Source organism: Acanthochromis polyacanthus, chromosome 6, assembly GCF_021347895.1.
Source record: "Acanthochromis polyacanthus isolate Apoly-LR-REF ecotype Palm Island chromosome 6, KAUST_Apoly_ChrSc, whole genome shotgun sequence".
NCBI classification, from domain to species: Eukaryota; Metazoa; Chordata; class Actinopteri; family Pomacentridae; genus Acanthochromis; species Acanthochromis polyacanthus.
This window is the reverse complement of record NC_067118.1, coordinates 36,560,958-36,580,234: the sequence shown is the minus strand read 5'-3', so window position 1 is coordinate 36,580,234 and position 19,277 is coordinate 36,560,958. Positions and strand designations below refer to the sequence as shown.

Genomic DNA, 19,277 nt, shown 5'->3' with positions numbered 1-19,277 from the left:
AATGAAGGAGTAGAATCTTGGTTGTGCTGTTTTTCATACTTTTCTTTTAATCTGAATAATCTCTTCATGCCAAAAAGCTCCTGTTTTTCCTCACCAGTGCTTTTGCAGCTCTCCATGTCGGCCTCCAGCTCCCAGCCCTCGTAACAGGAGCACTTGACGCTGGATTTCTCCTGTTCACACTTCTGGCTACACTTGAGGTGTTTGGCGCAGAAGCTCTGGATCTGGCAGGTTTTGTTGTCGGCTCCCAGCTCCATGCCCAGCGGACAAGAGCACATGAAGCCCTCCCCAGGAATGATGCTGCAGTTGTGACTGCAGCCACCATTGTCTAATGAGCACAAGTCTGCAGACAAAAACAGATAGAGGACTCAAAACAAGAGGTACGCACTGCTTGTGGAGAGTTAAATATTAATCTAGAAGAGGCGGAGAAAATAATCAGTTAATGAACACATTTGTCACACTGTATTTTATGTGTGAAAATGCTTTCAAGTATGTTTTTTCTTTACCACAAAGTTTTTCATCTGAGCCATCCGGACAATCGTCAGTGCCATCACACAGCTTCTCAGCCGGCAGACAGATGGAGTCGTTGGTAGCACACATGTGGTGAGACAACTTGCACACCAACGCCTCGCAGTTGTCCTCATCCGAGTTGTCCTCGCAGTCGCTGTCGCCATCACACACCCAGGCTTTGCTGATGCAGCGAGCTGACGAGACCACAAAGTAGAGCTTTTCAGCGTGCCTTGTTACAGGACTCTTAACCTGAAGTCCTCTCACATGAAAAAATGTGTTTTAGTCAAGATTACTCATCTCCTCACAGTAGGGGACAAAGTATGCTCAGAGTTGTGGAGTACCCATTCTAACCCGTTTAAAGTGTAAAGTTTCTGTTATCACACCCAAAATCTGTGTATGTACGAGCATGATTTGAACTTCACAGCAAGTCTGGAAGCTAATAATCATGGTAGTATTAGCATTCAGAGATTATCTTGCTTTCAGTAGTTGCACTTTTGAAATGAAAAAGTTTACACATTAGATCCTGCCTTTTTCTACGGGATAAGAGGCACAGATGCAATTTTAAGAAGTTCTGACTAGGTATCTGGATTTTTTGTGGAAAATTCAAATCAGACACAAATTCTGAATTCTAAAAGTACCTTCTATACATCTTTAAATGTGCTAGGAGGAGTGCTTCACTATATTCCAACAGATTGGTTTTAGATACATCTTTAATCTTGGTCATATCATCATTTACAGCAGTAACATTTTGGACGAAAAAATGAGTTCCATCTACAAAGAAAAGCAAAATCAAGTCAACTTTTGTTGAACTAGACTGCAAATTGAAGTCATTCACAAACAGTCCTGACAGCTGTGACCTTTGAGGCAACGGAGAGAACTGGAGTCCAAAAGGAAGGCAGCTCATAGCATTCAGTGTTATATAATCCTGCCTGCCAAATGCTAAGCAATAGCACTAGTCGCATAATAGCCACAAAGAGCAGCCAAGCAGGGACCACAAATTTTCCAGGGGCGTTTTTTCCTGGGTGACCAGCTACTTTATTAGTACTCATTTGTTGAAGGATAAAACCTTAGCTCTACCGTAACAAAATGTCATCTTCAGCCGATACCGTCATAAAAGTTCATCATCCTTAGCCGCTGGTGCTTGAGACAGAATCCTTACCAGAGTCCCTGCAGCTGAACTTCACTGTCGGGTCGCACATGTGAGTGACGCCCTCGCAGTTGTTCTCATCGCTCAGGTCCATACAGTCAGTGTCGCCGTCGCACCGCCAGCGCATGGGAATGCACAGGCCGTCCATCCGACACTGGAACTCATCTACATGGCAGCCGCCTGGAGGACGCGTAGCTGGAGGGAAAACAGCAAGACAGAGTGTTGCAGTTTAGCAGAGCAAAAAGACGGAGTGTGCAGTTTAGTCAGTGTCACAGAAACAATAAAATACCAGGAGAAGTCAGCAACTGGAAAATAACTAAACTGAAATCACAGCCAGCAGACAAACAGACCACATGCATTTGGCCAAAAACTGTGAAGACAAAGAATGGGCCATTATAGTCATTAATTATTGTGGAGGTATGCTGGGACGCTGGGTTAACAACCTGGCACCGAGCCAAATCAAACAATGACACACACAGCTGGCTGACTGATGTCAGATTAAAGGCACCACTGAGGAGGTGGCACAATAACATCCCCTCATGGCGAAGGTCAGCGTTTGGCACAGCTTAAACAGGAACTGGAAACAGGGACCTTTCAACACACTACTACAATATATAGGCGATAGTATTGCTTTTTTATTTCAGCTAATAACTTCCAGACGGCAGGCCAAGAGAGCCCACAAACACACACAGCCAGACACACACAACGCAGCACACACTGCTCATTAGACCAGCAGGTCACGCTGGGCCCCGTTTTTGCATGCTGAGACTTGACAGCAGTTGGCTGCACTTCTGCATGGATCAAGCAGTACATAGAGCATCAGAGCACACACAGCGTACAGGAGCGTATGTTTCCGAGCAGACCAACTGCTGAAGAAGTGCTCTGATGCCTTTACAGTCAGTTAAACCGAACGCTCCGAGGGAGCCCAACGTGGCCACGAGCTATTCGGAGCTCTAAACATGTACGCTCACACTGCTGCAGCACAGTCAAAACATCTGTGCCGCTCGCAAAAGGGCATGAAAGAGTTTAATTGTTATCTAACCACAAAACATAATCACATCCTGAGCAGAGCAACAGAGAGGATTTGCGGTAAATGATAAGTGGAAGCCAGAGGACATGCAGGGGCATGTAGAGCAGAGGAAGCGGGACAGGGAGGAGGGCGTCTCTGTGACATTGTGATAACCGCTTTACGACTGCAAACAGCAACATGCAAACACAGTGTAATGCAATACATGTGGTAAGCAGCTGATTCAGGTACAGGACAGAGGCAACATTCATCTGGAAACACTTGGGGTGAGTACGCAGTGTCCTGACAGAGCAATTTAAAGCAGCGCTATTTTAGTTTGTACACTGAGCTGTTCTTTACCTTGGTTGGTACAGTTGGCATGAGTCTCATCGCTGTAGTCTCCACAGTCGTTGTCGCCGTCACAGGTCCAGTATTCTGGGATGCAGCGGCCACTGTTGCATTTAAACTGGACGCTGGAACAGGAATGGCTGCAGCCGGCTTCGTCGCTGTTATCCCCACAGTCATTGTCTGTGAGCGCACACAACATTTTATTGTCACTGAATCGCTTTAATGCACAGCTTCATGGAGGGTGAAGGAAGGCGATGCTCACCGTTGTCACAGCGCCAATTTATATTAATGCAGCGGCCATTGGCGCAGGTGAACTGGGTCAGAGGGAAGCAGGTTGGATAGGCTGGGGGCGAGGAGAGGAGACATGAGATATTACATTTAAAATAAACCATAAAATGAAAAGCAACAATATCACAGTGCTGCGAAGACTCACCACAGGAGTCTGGTTCATCTGAGCGATCTCCACAGTCGTCATCCAGGTCGCAAGTCCAGGAGATGGGGATGCAACGCCCGCTGGCACACGGGTACTGGTTGGGTGGGCATGTGCGAGCTGGCAGGGGAAAATGTTATAAAAGAGTTATAAAAAGTCCTCTTTTCTTTTGCAATATCTCTGACTCAACATTCAAGCTCGCAAGAAGTCGTAATTTTTAAAGACCTAGAACATTGTTAAAGGCCTAATTTCCAGTCGTCTATTGCCTCAGAAAGTACTTAAAAAGCTGTGGGAGAGCGGTTATAAAAGAGAAAAATGCACAAACATAAGGACTAATGCCGTGTTCAGCCCATCATTGGATCAATACATCCTCCTGAACCATTTGTAGAAACATGATGGCATCTGCTGCATATTTATACATACATTTGTAAACATATACTGTATATTTATCCAATCTGTAGTCCCTCTACCAAATTTCACAGATGTTTTGAAATAACTCTGAATAACTGTAACAGTTTGCCACACAAACGCCACAGAGACAAGACAATTCTTGGCAACAGAATTGTTTTTGACTCTTACATAGATGGCATACAACTTCCAAAAGCATTAAAATCGGCCACAGAGGTAACAAGGAAAGCACTCAGACAGCACAGTACTCTGCCAAGACTGTTCATTCCTCAATTTGTGTATTCAGAAATCATGGCAACATAGAAAGAAACTAAATTAATAAAAAAGATACCTTGCGTGAGCACAGGCTTGTGTTGTGCATGCATATGTTATGTACAGATACCGAATTGCGTGACGGAAATATGTAGCGGGTTGAGTGGATTGATGCAGATAACTGACACAGTGTTGACTTGTTGTCATGGTTACGGTGACGCCATGCTGGCCGCTATATCTCACAATGGGAAATCCTTAACAAACCCATGGATCCAGAGTATAAGCTGCATCACTGCCAAAATCTAATCAGGTGGTCCTTTTGTCATTTCTGACCTTCCCTGAAAATTTCATCCGAATCCGTTCGTCTGTTTTTGAGTAATGTTGCACACGGACAGACAGACAGACTCACAGACAAACAAACGCCGATCGTCACATAACTTCCTTGGCAGAGTAATAAAAGGAATTCTCCTATTTTGCACATGAAAAAGATGAGAGAATAACTGAAAAGCTCTCAGAGAACTCCAGCTTGCATGTACCAGAGCAGGTGGTGTTGGATTCATCCTCATCGTTGCCGCAGTCATTGTCGCCATCACAAAGCCATCGCAGGGGGATGCAGCGGTTGTTCTGGCATTTGAATCGATCAGCGGGGCAGGTGTGCTGGTCTAAGGGAAGAAATGGACAAACATACGGGCATCAGAACTTCAAAAGTTGCTCAAAGTGACAGATTTTAACTCACCAAGCACACAGTGTTACCAGTGCTGTGTTTGATATGCTATTTAGTCTGCTGAACTATCTTGTAATCCTTTAAGCATGTCGTATTAAGTCAAGGAACATCCAAAACAAATATGAGTCCTTTCTTCTCCTTATTGTCTGATGAGGACAAAGTTGGCCAGCGAAATTACAGCCACATTACACGGCATGGAAAGAGACAAATCTTGGAAAGTTTAGTTTGCGCTCTGCCGCTTTGTGTTAGCCAAGACATTTAAACACAATTTTGTTTATCCGTGTGTTTCTGCGTAACCATGACAATGACGTGGCGCACTTACGGCAGAGCTCAGGGGCCTCATCACTGTTGTCCAGACAATCGTTGTCCCCGTCACACTTCCAGCGCTCTTGGATGCAGCGGTTGTTCTTGCAGGCAAACTCCCCGGGCTGGCACTGGGGCGGGGGCACGTAGGAGGGGTTGGCTAGAGATGAGATCAGGGGCAGGAGCGGAAACAGATGGGCCATTGAGACAAGAGCCAAGCACCAAAACAAAACAAAGCTTTTTGGTGCCGCAGTCTCTCTGAAAGTTACAAAAATGTTGGTGGAGGGTTCTTCAAAACTTCTCCCCAGATATGGAAAAAAGAGAGCATTTACTACAGCCTGTGAACGGAAAGTAGAGCCGAGAATCGCCTAGCTCAACTCCTGCTGAGTAATGAATTTTCCACAGGCCTCCGCATTGATTTTTGGTGAAACCTCTCCACTGGTAAAGTGGTTAAGTACCTTTGCATGTGACGTTATCGACATCGAGGATTTGATCATCAGCGCAGCCACAGGACCTGCCGTCAGGAATAGCGAGGCACAGACTGCTGCAGCCCCCGTTGTACACTCGACACGCGTTGGAGCCTTCGCAAAAAGACAAACCGAGAGGAGAGGCAGAAAGTTGACATCTTATGCACTGCAAAAACTCTAAAACTTACCAAGTCTGTTTGTCTTATTTTTAGTCAAAATGTCTCATCCCACTTGATTTAAGATAAATTCACTTAACAAGTGACATTTCAGCAGATGGGACTTGTCTTAAATATCTTGTTAAGTCAGATAATCTGGAAATTATCTTGTTTTGGATTGAATTTTACAAGAAAACTCAAAGTTTAACCCTTGTGTCATCCTGCGGGTCAAATTGACCTGTTTTAAAGTTTGAAAATGTGGGTAAAAAAATACTTCCACAGTGGAACTTCTGATGTCCACATTTTCAATATTTTTGAACATTTTTTGATGGAAAAAAAGAAATGTTAAAAGTGTTTCTTTAAGAAAATTCACCAAAAAAATCAAGCAAAATCCAGTGAATTTTGCTGGATTTTTTGTGAGTGTTCTTAAAGAAAATATTAAAAGTTTTGATATACATGTAATCACTTTAGATATTTTTAGGATTTTTTTGGAAGATTTTTACTCATTTGTTGAAAATATTTACAAGAGTTTTCTTGCCACATTTGGGGGATTTTTTTAAAATAAAAATTTTAAGGGAAACTTTTAAGGAATTATTGGAATTTTCTTCCTGAAGGTTTTGCAAATATTCAGAAATTTGGGGAATTTTTTGCTGTTTTTTGGGATTTTTTTCAGACAAAGAAACAAAATTTTTGGTGCCCAGAAACAAAGAAAACGAGGGTTTATGTGTCTCAAATTAGGAGGTTACATGAAAGCAAAAATCTGAGTGAAAACTGCTTTTTTTTGTAGTATGTCTGCCTTATTTTAAGACACCTAAGCTTGACAATCCTGGTAAAATAGAGCTTAAAATATGTTTTCCAGCTAATTTTAAGATCTCAATATTCTAAATATCACATCTTATTTCAAGAAATCTGACCAAGACATTTTTCACTTGCTCTATTGGCAGATTTTTCCCACTTATTTCAAGGTTAAAGTTCCTTGAAATAAGTTTTTTTTCTTGTTTTGAGAGGGGCATTTTTTCCAGTGTAAGTATGTAATGAGACAAAAAATGAATGAGCAGAAGGTGGATTTACCTTGTTGCTGATGTGCATCGTACACTCTGATCTCAAATATGGGTGGCCTCTCGTTGCGGAGTAAAGTGACCGTCTTCGTGACCTGGTCCAGTTTGTAGATGCTGCCGCCACGGTACTCATTCCAAAACAGAAATTGTTTGTAGTGACACAAGCCGAAGGCGTGGTTCAGCTCCTGCCCTTCATACACCACCTGTTAAAATGTAGGAAACAAAGACAGATCAAGTCTCCAAATCAAATAAGTTAGATTTTCTTTATCAACAGCACAAGCTCAGAGGATCACCAACCTTTCGTTCTGTCGTGTTTAAGTAAACCAACTCAATACGGTCGTAGTAAGCGTCCACCCAGTACAAGATGCCCTGTGGAATATCCAGACTCAAACCATTGGGCCACAGCACTGTTTTGCTGGTCAGGAAGACTTGGTGATGTGAACCATCCATCCAAGCCTTCTTGATCTTCCCTCTGTTGCTCTCTGTGGGATCCTCCTCCCAGTCAGTCCAGTACATCCATCTGGGTGACAAGAAGAGTTATCACCACATTTAAAACGTGAGGAATGTGAGATAAGACATTTCTGGGAGAGCTGGAGCCGTCACAAATGCAGCTTTGAGCTGTGATAGTCTTTGATGGACCATCCCACAGCAAAACAAAGGAAGGAGGTATCCAAAAATCCCTTGAAAACCCGCCAGCTCCCACACATACTAATGTGACCAGCAGCTATTAAAAAAAAAAAAAAAAAAAGCTACAGCACAGGCTGCCTACATAGCTGCAAGTCACACACCCTCAGGCCATCATCTTCTCCCACTACTGAATACTGCGGCACACAAACATTATCACTGGGACATTTATGGGAAAAGAATATCCATTAATTTAACAACACCCTTCCCTCCAGGGTCTCACCCATGCTGGGGGTCCACAACAATGGCTCGAGGGTGGCTCATCTTTCCCTCAATGAGAGTCTTGCGGGTCTGTGAAGCCTTTTCCAGCCTGGCAACACTGATAGTCTTCTTAGGCCCATCATCTGTCCAGTACAGATTACCTCCCATCCAGTCTACCGCTATCCCCTCTACTGTGTGGATACCTGTGATATGCAGAAGAAGCCGGTGTGAAAAAGGAACTATTCGCTTTCCGATCCAGGATGAATGTTAAGGGAATAAAAAGAGATTGATATAGAATAACCCGATAGAATTATTTCCATCCTGTAAATTCTTCGTAAGAGCCTGAATTTGGTGATAAAGTCGGAACAGTTTCCAGAATCCTGTGCAAAGCCATCATTTCATTCTCACCTTCCTTCAGTATGATGTCTCTCTCTGTGCCGTCGATCTTCTGGCGGCCAATAATGTAGCTGGTGGCGTCGGCGAAGTAGATGAATTCACTGGCGGCGTGGAAATCCAGAGCTCGAGGGTTCATTAGGTTCTCAATGGGAATCATGTACTCATCAGGCACTTTAGCATTCATGTCCATACCCCTGATGATTCCAGGACGACCTTTACCGTACACCAAGAACAGCTCATGGTCTGGTTCTGCAGAGGATGAAGGAAAAAAATGATGTCAGTGGATTAAAGTCCTCACTTTTCTCTGTGATTTTGCGACCACGATTACTTTTACCGTCCTGTCGTCCTGCAGGTCAAATTGACCTGTTTTAAAGTTTGAAAATGTTGAAAAAAAATATATATATATTTTCACAGTGAACATTTCTACATTTTCAACATTTTGGGAATTTTTTTGAAAAAAATTTGGTGCTAAAACAGAAATGCTAAAAAATGTTCTTAAAGGAAATATTAGAACTTTTACTGATATATATGGAAACACTTTAGATATTTTTAGGATTTTTTGGGAGATCTTTATTTATTTTTTTTAAACATTTCCCATTTTTTAATTTTTTAAAATTTTTATTTCTTGTCAAATTTGGGAATTAAAAAAAAAAAGATAAAAGTAAGGAAAACTTAAGGAATCTTTGGAAATTTCTTCCTGAAGATTTTGCAAATTTTTATAAATTTAGGGAATACTTTACTGAGATTTTGGATTTTTTTTCAGACAAGGAAACAAGTTTTTTTTTTGTGTCCGTAAATGAGGACAACAGGAGGGTCAATCATCGATATTCAGTGCAGCAGGAAGGTGTTCATCTTTGTCAAATCTCATTTCTCTCTCCGTTTTGATACGCACTCTTGCAGGATTTGCCGTCACTGCCGAGGCTGAATCCAGAACGACAGCGGCAGGTTCGGGTCTTGTGGCTGTTGCTGAGCAGACAAATGTCAGAGCAACCTCCGGCCTTTCCAAACTGATCCAGAGCGCATGCATGGCTGCGTACTGAGGAAAGAAGAGCACAGGAACAACAGTCACACATACGGAACCCTGGCTCAAATGAATTGGAGCTATTGTTGTTTGTAGCAATTGTTAACTGTGTGTAAAAGTTGTTCGCGGTGCACCTTGAGGTTGCCGTCTCTGGTGGTACACGTGCAGCGCGGCTCCCCGGTCTAACCGATACACTACATAGAAGTCGGAGCTGTTGAAGCGGTTCACGCGAATCACGCTGGTCTTGGGGTTGAGGTTGCCTTCATCTGAGTTTGTAGCATAGAGATAGTTCTCAAATACAGTCAGCCCATACAGGTGCTCAATCTGAAATACATTAAAAAAAAAAAAAAAAGACAGATAGCACAGAAAAAAATTTAAATGCTGTCGCGTTGGATAACAAAAACGTTGATATTAGTAAAACAACACATGGTGTGTGACTAATGGTTCGTGCGATATCCTGCACACATTTCTTATCTTGAACGCTGCCTGGCGAATACTGAATAATGAAACTTTTCTAACAAATAAATTATCAGTACATAACAGATTATGGTGCCAAAAATGTGAAGAAATCTCTGAACGACAGACAGAAAAACAACAGACAGACAGGGAGATGAAGAGAGAGTGTTTGTGTAAACTTGGCACAGGGCAGCATAATGGCTCCTCTCCCCATCTGTTGTAAAACACAGAGAGGTTTTTACTTTTTATAAGGGTCTGTTCAGTGCAGCTCTCCTCTACTGTCACAGAGATGTATGGGTTGGGATCATATTACCTACTTCCACCTCTCACACACACACACACAGTGCCCCCCCACCACAGCAGTCCTGATTTCATTAAGATCATTACTCCAATATAAGTCTGAGCCAAGCTTCACTAGGGCCAGACTAATATGTTTAGAGAAGCACTAGCCAGGAAAATCACACACTCTTTAAGTAATATCAATCAGGGTAATAAAAAGGGCTCATCCCCGGGAGAGGCGCAGTCTCTTTGCCTAGATACACAGGAGACAAGTGGAAAACAGCGCTGCCTCTAAAGATGGGACTAAATCAGTGACAATAGCGATCGTGGAAAACAGATGATTTCTTTTGAGAAATGTCGGGGCGCTGGGATATTGTTGCTTGGTAGAGATTGAGGTCTTTATTCTTGAGTGTGTGATTAGGTGTAGCGGGTTTATTACCTGCAGACCCTGAATGATGGTGTGTCGGTTCTTGCCCTCATAGTCGACCACTTCGATGTAGTCCAGGTAGGCGTCGGCCCAGTACACCAGACGGTTCACCAGGTCCAGAGTGATGCCATGAGGGAACACGATCTTACTGTCCACCAGCTTAGTGCGGTTCTGGCCATCCATGTCGCAGCGTTCCACCCTCGGCGTAGATCCATAGTCAGTGAAGAAAACTTTCCTGTAGATAAGAAGATCCAGATGAAGGTTGGTGACAGAGAAGGAAGCTTTTACAACTTCAGGAAGTGCATGACTGTTCTTTGACCTTAAGTATGAATTTAGCTTGGTAATACACGACTGACAACTATCTGTGTTAGTCATTGATTTAAAATTATTCCCAGGACATAAAAAACAGAGAATTGAGACTGTGGAAAAAAAAGGAAGTACATCCGATACCAGCTTGCAAGTATCCGGAACCTGAAACCGCAAACATGCAAGTGTTTCTGTGGCACATGAGTATCGTCTAGGTTTCTGTCTGGAAGAAGTGCTTTGATTTTGGACTGCCTGCTTGGTCAGCATGTCTGATCATAAGACAGTGTTTTCCTCTTCAAGTGTTGCTAAAAAAGAAGCGAGGGCAACTTCAGGTCAAGAAGGCTGAAGGAAAATACGGACCCCATCGCCGGGTCCAAGGCGATGCCTTTAGGGTTGTACAGCTCCTGGTCCAGCAGGGTAACACAAGTCTGGCCATTTTTGTTGCAGACAAACACCCGGTCATCCACGTCATCCACGAAGTAGAAGTTTCCAGTCAGCCAGTCTATAGCCATCTGTTCCACATCTGACCGACACACAAGACAGAAGGAGAGAGTAGAGCACAACACAAAACATTTTAAAACACAGAGCATCATGAAAGTACAGTCATATTACTCTTCGTCAAATACCAGGATAATTTAAAAACCTCATTTTCTGATGCCACGATCCTTTCCCTAAGGATGGCCCACTCTCTTGATACTAGGGCTGGACCCGAATATCTCGAATATCCGAATATTCATTCGCTACAGTGGTATGCAGATATTAATTAATTTTGGTATCCGAATATTCGCGCCCCCCCCCCCCCCCCCCCCCCCGGTTGGACATTAAATATTCGGCGTTACTGTCTTCCCTCCGCCTTCCCTTCCCGTCGTGTGATCACATAAACATATACATATGTCTATGACATATACGCATATGTCTATGTGATCACCCCCTCCTCCCCCCCAGACGAAAATAGAAATATTCGGAGCTCGTCTCTTCCCTTCACCTTCGGCCCACTTCAGTTCATCCCGCCGTGTTCGGCTCATCTCGGCTCATCCATTCGTGTTTGTAAACACCACCCGAATGGCCGGGTGGCTGCCGACTCTGACGTCACGCTTCACTTCGTTGCATAAACACAAGACAAGATGCCGAAGACCTCCGCTGTTTGGGAATTCTTCAGTTTAACTGAAGACAAAACGAAGGCAGTGTGCAAAATTTGCGTCCGGGAGACCAGACGAATGGATCCGAATATTCGGACTGTCTCTGCCACCCCCCCTTTCCGGGCATTTAGAAAAGACTTTGCTCACAGATGAGTTTCCAGACAAACTCTTGCACAAGACTCAAGTAGAAATGACTCACTTTATGTAAATGCTAAAGAAGACTGTTATCAGAAAGTCTGTTTAAGCCAAGTTTTATTAGTACAAAGAGACTGTTAGCATGACACAGCAGAGGTCGGTTGTTAAATGCAGCTGGCCAGGATACTAAGAGGGCATTTCGAAAGGAGGAACTTTCCCAAGAATCTTTGAGGTATTTTGGGAACCTTACATGTGTTTCTAGGATAAGAACTCAAGACAAAAACATCCCCACCTGGTCAAACACAGACACAGCAGTAGGTACAAGTTGTGTAAAACTTTATTCTCAAAGCCAGAAAGCACTACTGCCATTATCAGGACAAAGAGTGAATATTGCTTGTGTGAAGTTATGCTACTGGTATTCAAATTTGGTTTGTTTTTTTAGAGAGTGAGATAAATCCTATTAAAAATTCAACTACTGGGAGAAAAAACTGCACCTACATTAATCAGTTGCAACAATAAAACCGACTAAAACAAATATTATGAAGGTCTTCTGACGCCCAAACAGCTATGAACCATCAGGGAAAACTCATCTCTGGGAATCCTCTGGGTGTTGTGGTTTGTCAGGTGGCGCCTCAGCTGTTCTGCTGCATCTTACAGGTGGGGGATTGGGATTTGAGGAGTTTAGAGGCAAGGTCAAACACCTCAAGATGTTTCCTGAGCATATTTTGCAATGTGGCAGGGCATTTTGTCCCTTGGTCATTGATTTGTCTGCATCAGTGTTTGTGTGGGCGGTACATGTCAAGGTAACATGCACATGAATGCCAGGACCAAAGGTTTCCCAGCAGATCATTGCAAACGTAATAAGACGATCAATAAATGTTGTTCTCCTCACCTGTCAGTGGTTTTAATGTTCTGGTTGATCAGTGGATACAGCAACGTACAGATGTGTGATCAATGAAAAGAAAAATTGTAACAAATGTATTGTGGAGGTATTTGACCACCACAAACTGCCAGAACAAGATTTTTTTTTTTTAAACTATTGGGGATCCGCTACAGGGTTGAAAATCTTTTTTTTTTTTTTTTTTTTCCAGATAGGCAAGGCAGCTGTATTTCTTTCGCACATTTCATACATAAGGGCAACTCAATGTGCTTCACATTAAAACATTAAAAACACTGGAAACATTCAGACAAGCATAAAAAACACAAGTAAAATGATAAATATAATAAAACATAGAAAAGAACAGGAAAATTAGACTCTTAAAAAACAAATTTCAGTTTGAATTGAAAACAATTTAAAATAAGCTATAAAAAGAAAGCTGTGGCAAACAGGAAAGTCTGGAGCTGTGGTTTAAAAGAAGTGAGAGTTGGAGCAGACCAACAGTTTTCAGGGACTTTGTTCCGGATATGTGGAGCATAATGACTAAATGCTGCTTCACCATGTTTAGTTCTAACTCTAGGGAGTGTATCCTCCTTTTTATTGCTTGATACTGCTGGTGTATCTCTTGTCCTGGTTCCAAATCTCTGATTCAGCTGACTTGAAACTTGTTGACCACAAAGGCCACAGCCAATGACTCACATTCTGATTATCATTTTCCCACTCAAACATTCAGCGACCTTTATTGCCCAGTATAGAAACATCAATATTTGATTTGATTGCATTTTTCTACTCATGGTATGTACTTAATCTGTCGCCTGTCTGTACATCGCAGGAGGCAACTGCAAACAAACAATGTCAGGAAAGAAGCACATGAAGATCTGGTTTTATGAGATGAACCCTAATGTCACTCAAAGTGGTCCAACTCTGTTGCGACACCTCTCACAAAGGAACTTGAAGTTTTGTAACCCCACTACTTGTTACCCCGATGTAGAAAGAGGAAGCTTTGCAGATGGAGACTTATTTCTGATGGGAAGGAGGCGGGCTTGTTTTAACAGCTGCCAAAGCATGTCCTTTCAAAGCAGACCAATGTACGCGTACGCGCACACACACACACACACACACACACACACACACACACACACACACACACACACACACACACACACACACACACACACACACACACACACACACACACACACACACACACACACACACACACACACACACACACACACACACACACACACACACTCTATCAAAGTGACCACACTTGTCTCTCCAGTTAATCTAAAGGACAACTTTGATGTTGGGGTGCATTGAGAGGATATAAACACCACTGACAGAGAGCTGGCAGTCAGCAGGTTCCAAAGCTTTGACCATTCATAAAGAAATGCCTACAACAACGCTACTCAGAGACACAGCTGAAGCCAGTTCCACAACAAAACACAGACACATCTGGGGCCAATACAAAAACCCTCCACTCCACCTACCAGTCTACTTTATGAGCATAGTAGAGGAGAAAATGGGGGGGAAAAATGGAGGATGGAGTGGGCAGTGATAGAGGAAAAGAGACAGTGATGGTGAAAAGGTTCTGGTTCGCCTCCAAGCTGGAAATAATATATTGACAGTCAGCAAAAAGCTAGTGGCTGTCTTACATCTAAAAAGGGAGGAAACTAAATACAAGAGCTAATAAAACAATCACAGTCAAAAAAAATTAGGGAGGAAGTAAAAACCAGACCAGGATGTTTCCTAAACATCAAAACCAAGATTCTGACAAGAGAAAAATTCTCATGGAGTTGAGGGGGATAGTGATATTCCCGTTGGTATCAGCTCTAAAACCCTACCCCTCTAAAGAAATCCAGATGGAAGCCTGGCTGCAAGAGGCGCTGAATCAGATGCTGCATATACAGAGTGGGGAGACAGTTGTGCAACCCAGTGACTACGGTGTTGTGTAACCACCTACAAGTAGTAGAACCCCTTATCCAAGAGAGCCAGCCAGTCTGTTGACGTCTTCACTCCTGCAGCTTCTGGTAAGTGGAAAGTTTGCTGGGAAACTGAATGAACCCACCCCTTTCTTCCCATCTAACCACAGTGCCCTCACAAACCCTTTTCTCTTCGTGCCTGTAACACCTACCAGCTCACACCACGCTGAAGAAACTGTGGGCGTCTTACCGGCAGCAGGAAACACGCTTTCCACCCAATAAGCACAAGTATTTACATACAGGGCCGCAGCCTGTTTGGTTGTTCAAACCAGTCACACAGCGGCGCTTACACCCATGAGGAGCTTAACCAGAATTTGTACTTTAATGTTGATTCTTCTATTTGCTTGTCAGCCCAAGTATTTACATGTTGGTGGAAAAGCTGAAAAGAATCGTCGTCATCCGGCTTCTATAATCCTCTCTGTACCAAGAAGATCCTATTAATCTGCGCAAAAACCTCTTTGGCCTCTCAAGAGCACAGTTTTGGAGTTCAGCGATGATGATTTTCCATAGGGATCTGACATATGACCTCCGTTTAAGAGGCAGTAAATCCTAACAGTAATGCTAATACTGCAACAGGTGAAAAAGAGGTTAGTGGCGAGATAGGAAGGTCTGATGGCAGCATGGGGACAAAAAGTAGCTCCTTTACAGAGAGTGGTTGTGCTCTTTTGGATGCAGATAACAGCTCAGAACACTGGAGAAAATGCCCCTTTCAAAACAAGAAAAAAAACAAACTTCAAAGAACTTTTTCCTTGAAATAAGTGAAAAAAATCTGCCACTAGAACAAGTGAAAAATGGCTTGGTAAGATTTCTTGAAATAAGATATGATATTTAGAATATCGAGATCTTAAAATTTGCTGTAAAACTTTTTTAGACTGTATTTTACCAGGATTGTCAAGCTTAGGTGTCTTAACCCTCCTGTTGTCTTCATTTAAGGCACCAAAAGGTATTGTTGCCATGTCTGAAAAAAAAATCCAAAATTCAGCCAAAAAAAAAAAAATCCCCAAATTTATAAAAATTTGCAAAATCTTCAGGACAAAATCCTTAAAAATTTCCCTTAAACGTTTTATTGAAAAACAATCCCCAAATTTGGCAATAAATAAAAATGTAAAAATTTTTTAAAAAAGACAATTGTAAATATTTTTTAAAAATGAAAAAAATCTTCCCAAAAAAATCCTAAAAATATCTAAAGTGATTACATATATATCAGTAAAACTTCTAATATTTTCTTTAAGAACATTCGGGGAAAAAAACAAAAATCAACTAAAATAGGAGTCTTGTAAGATTTTAAGTTTTTGCAGTGAAAATGATGCATCATACAGGAAGGCTTGTTTTAACTATGCAAATTAACATCTGGGGGGAAAAACAATGGGATGTTTTGCAGCAAAACAGGAAGCTTTGGATGATTTTTTTCCCCTCTATGATGCTATAAGCTTATGATAAAATCTTGAAACATATTTACAAAGAGCCTTTATGCACTGATGTATTCAGGGAAAAAAACAAAAAACCTCACATGCTAAGAGGAGGGAGGAAGACTGATCGACGGACAGAGACGTGGGGAGACATGATGGTCCCTGCTGTGGAGTTCCGCTCTGAGGGTGGAGAGGATGGGACGGCTCGCCTTTTATCTTCACAGTCAGGGAATCACACATGCAGACAGGGCAGGCCACATCTGGAACCCTCGTCTACTTATCTGCTCGGCCCTCTCAGGCTCCCAGAAGCTATAAATCACTCTGTTTGTGTGAACCCTGCTCCAAACCCTATCCCCAGGTCTGCCCGGCTTACTTTTACTAGCACACCTGAGCCCTGCTTGTTATAAAGCCTGCTCGTTATAGAGCAATAATAGAACAGACAATGCTGGCACCAATTTTCTTATCAGAATCTGAAAGTTCCGTCACCAAATGAACTCAACTCTCACCCACAGAAATGAGGGAAACTTTATTCTCTCTTATCTCAGGATGCTAGCTGTAATAAAACCGGGTCATCAAAGAACAAAATGGAGCAATTAAAAAAAAAACACAATAAGCAGCTACACAAATGGGACGGCGCATAGAGGGAAACGTGTGCAGAAATGAGTGAAAAATCTCAATTCATAAAAGGTAATATGTAACTAAGTAACGGGTGCATGAGCCAAAGGTATCTGGGTTGATGTGTGTCGGTGTGGGTCTGAGCCTCAGCTATGAGAGCGTTAAAGTGACCTGACTGGACAGGACCGGAGAGGAATGTAGAGGCTGTTCAGGCTGACATAACCCAACCGAGGAATGTAAATACCATCTGCATGACCACTCGCACAAACACACACCTCCAAGGTACAGCAAATCACTACCTTCTCCCTCTCATTTGATCGTCCACCGTGCTTCTGTCTCTCTCTCAGGGTCTGTCTTGCCTCCCACCTCTGACCCCAATTTACCCCTCAGACCACTTAAAAGAGCGACCTCGTCTCCTGGAAATTATACTCAAATACAGCTAAATTGCTTCCCCCCCCCCAATTATGCTCGGGCCCATTTGTAATCGCCGACTGCATTATGTTCACAGGCAACTTTTTCTTTTAAGGAAATGCCACATTTATGAGCTGCATCTGAGTTGGCAGAAGATGGTTGAGGGGTGATGGCAGGAATACAAAGCAGAGCTGCAACAACAGAGACTGGGGTTTGCGTCCACATTTCCGTCTGTGGTGCGGTTTATGAAACAAAGCATTCTGGTGAAGGTCTGAGGGCGACTTTTTCTGCCAATAAACCCGCCTACAATCTCTCCCTAACCAGAACTAAACATAACCATCAACAGTGCAACAATGACTCCAACAATGCACCAAGATTGGATATTTGGGGGGAAAATACTGAAAATATTCCCAATTACATAGATAAAAGTGTGATTTACACCTCTACAAAACATAATTTTTATTACAGTTTAGCTGTGTGGAGTTATTTCAAGAAGGCAGGCCTGAACAGAGCACTGCAAAAACTGAAAATCTTACCAAGTCAATTTGTCTTATTTTTAGTCAAAATGTCTCATCCCACTCGATTTAAGATAAATTCACTTAACAAGTGACATTTCAGCAAGATGGAAGAACTTGTTTTAAGACAATGCATCTTAAATATCTTGTTAAGTCAAACAATCTTGAAATTATCTTTTGAGTTGAATTTTACAAGAAAACTCAAAATAAGTTTAAGCCTCATGTTGTCCTGTGGGTCAAAATTGACCCATTGAAAAGTTTGAAAATATGGTGAAAAAATATTTTCACTGTGAAACTTCTGATCTTCACATTTTCAACATCTTCTGGAAATTTTTTAAACATTTTTTGGTGGAATAAAAGAAATATTAAAAAATATGTTTCAGAATTTCGCTGGATTTTGGTTGATTTTTTTGCGAATGTTCTTAAAGAAAATAGAAGTTTCACTGATATATATGTAATCACTTTAGATATTTTTAGGATTTTTTGGAAGGATTTTTTTTACTCATTTCTTGAAAACATTTACAAGAATTTTTCTTGCCAAATTCGGGGGATTTTTTTAAAATAAAACTTTTAAGGGAAACTTAAGGAATTTTTGAAATTTTTTCCTGAAGGTTTTGCAAATTTTCAGAAATTTGGGGAATTTTTTGCTGATTTTTGGGATTTTTTTGAAGACAGGAGGGTTAAAACATCTCAAATTAGGAGGTTTCATGAAACCGGCAATCTATTTGAGTGAAAACCCGCTTTTTTTAACATGTCTGGCTTATTTTAAGACACCTAAGCTTGACAATCCCGGTAAAATAGAGCTTAAAATAAGTTTTCCCAGCTAATTATGAGATCTCAAGATTCTAAAGGTCACATCTTATTTTAACAAACCTTACCAAGCCATTTTTCACTTGCTCTATTGGCATGTTGTTTTGACTTATTTCAAGGAAAAAGTTCCTTGTTTTTTTTTCTTGTTTTGAGAGGGGCATTTTTTCCAGTGTAAATGAAGAAGCCACAGTAGCAGGCCAACACAACACAGAAAAGGTGGAACTCTCAAGAGTCAATCAATGAACTAGAAGGACCTCATTTTAGGACACTGAGGTCTGTGAGCTTCCCAGCCTGAGCTGTCAGCAGTGACAGCAGTTACACAAGCTTCATTTGAAGTGGATATGAGCCAAGGCACCTCTAATCACATCACAGGTTTCACATCCCACATTTCAGGGTCTACACAACCGGCTGCTCCTCTTGTTTTCCCCACGTCTGCTGTTCCACGCCCGGGGCCAATTCTCAAGGGAAAGCTTCCCGACACGCACGAACGTATGCACACACACGCGCAAAAACCCACGCCCTTGCTTTTTATGTTTTGTCTACATTTCTGCCCCCATTCTTAGAGAGTAACGGCTCTGTCAGCCAGGCGAATAAAAACAAACCCTGTCAGGCTCGTAGACACAGATAAATCATGTCAGCATTATATGACTAAGACTCTCGCGGGGAACTAATCACACGCTGTGTATGTTGGTCTGTGTGCGTCTGAGCGTTGCCCAAGAGATGAAGAGAAGCCTGTGTGTTGAGACAATGTGTATGGGAGACGCTCCGTCCACAGGCCAGACTTGTCATCATTTATCAACACACAC

General features: G+C 42.2%; 1 protein-coding gene across 2 annotated transcripts in view; it reads right to left on the bottom strand.

Moving 5' to 3' along the window:
• Positions 1-19,277, bottom strand: part of lrp1ab (low density lipoprotein receptor-related protein 1Ab) — a 106,994-nt gene that overhangs the window by 40,725 nt on the left and 46,992 nt on the right. For both annotated transcript variants that reach the window (XM_051950162.1, XM_051950163.1), the window contains exons 7-23: positions 10,936-11,098; positions 10,282-10,504; positions 9,242-9,431; positions 8,979-9,122; positions 8,099-8,335; positions 7,713-7,893; positions 7,103-7,325; positions 6,819-7,008; positions 5,584-5,706; positions 5,145-5,285; positions 4,635-4,760; positions 3,442-3,558; positions 3,271-3,351; positions 3,021-3,188; positions 1,667-1,849; positions 504-701; positions 95-340 (exon numbers count right to left, since the gene is read on the bottom strand). In XM_051950162.1, the coding sequence (XP_051806122.1) occupies positions 95-340; positions 504-701; positions 1,667-1,849; positions 3,021-3,188; positions 3,271-3,351; positions 3,442-3,558; positions 4,635-4,760; positions 5,145-5,285; positions 5,584-5,706; positions 6,819-7,008; positions 7,103-7,325; positions 7,713-7,893; positions 8,099-8,335; positions 8,979-9,122; positions 9,242-9,431; positions 10,282-10,504; positions 10,936-11,098 (2,934 nt within the window). The remainder of the gene's footprint in view (positions 1-94; positions 341-503; positions 702-1,666; positions 1,850-3,020; positions 3,189-3,270; positions 3,352-3,441; positions 3,559-4,634; positions 4,761-5,144; positions 5,286-5,583; positions 5,707-6,818; positions 7,009-7,102; positions 7,326-7,712; positions 7,894-8,098; positions 8,336-8,978; positions 9,123-9,241; positions 9,432-10,281; positions 10,505-10,935; positions 11,099-19,277) is intronic.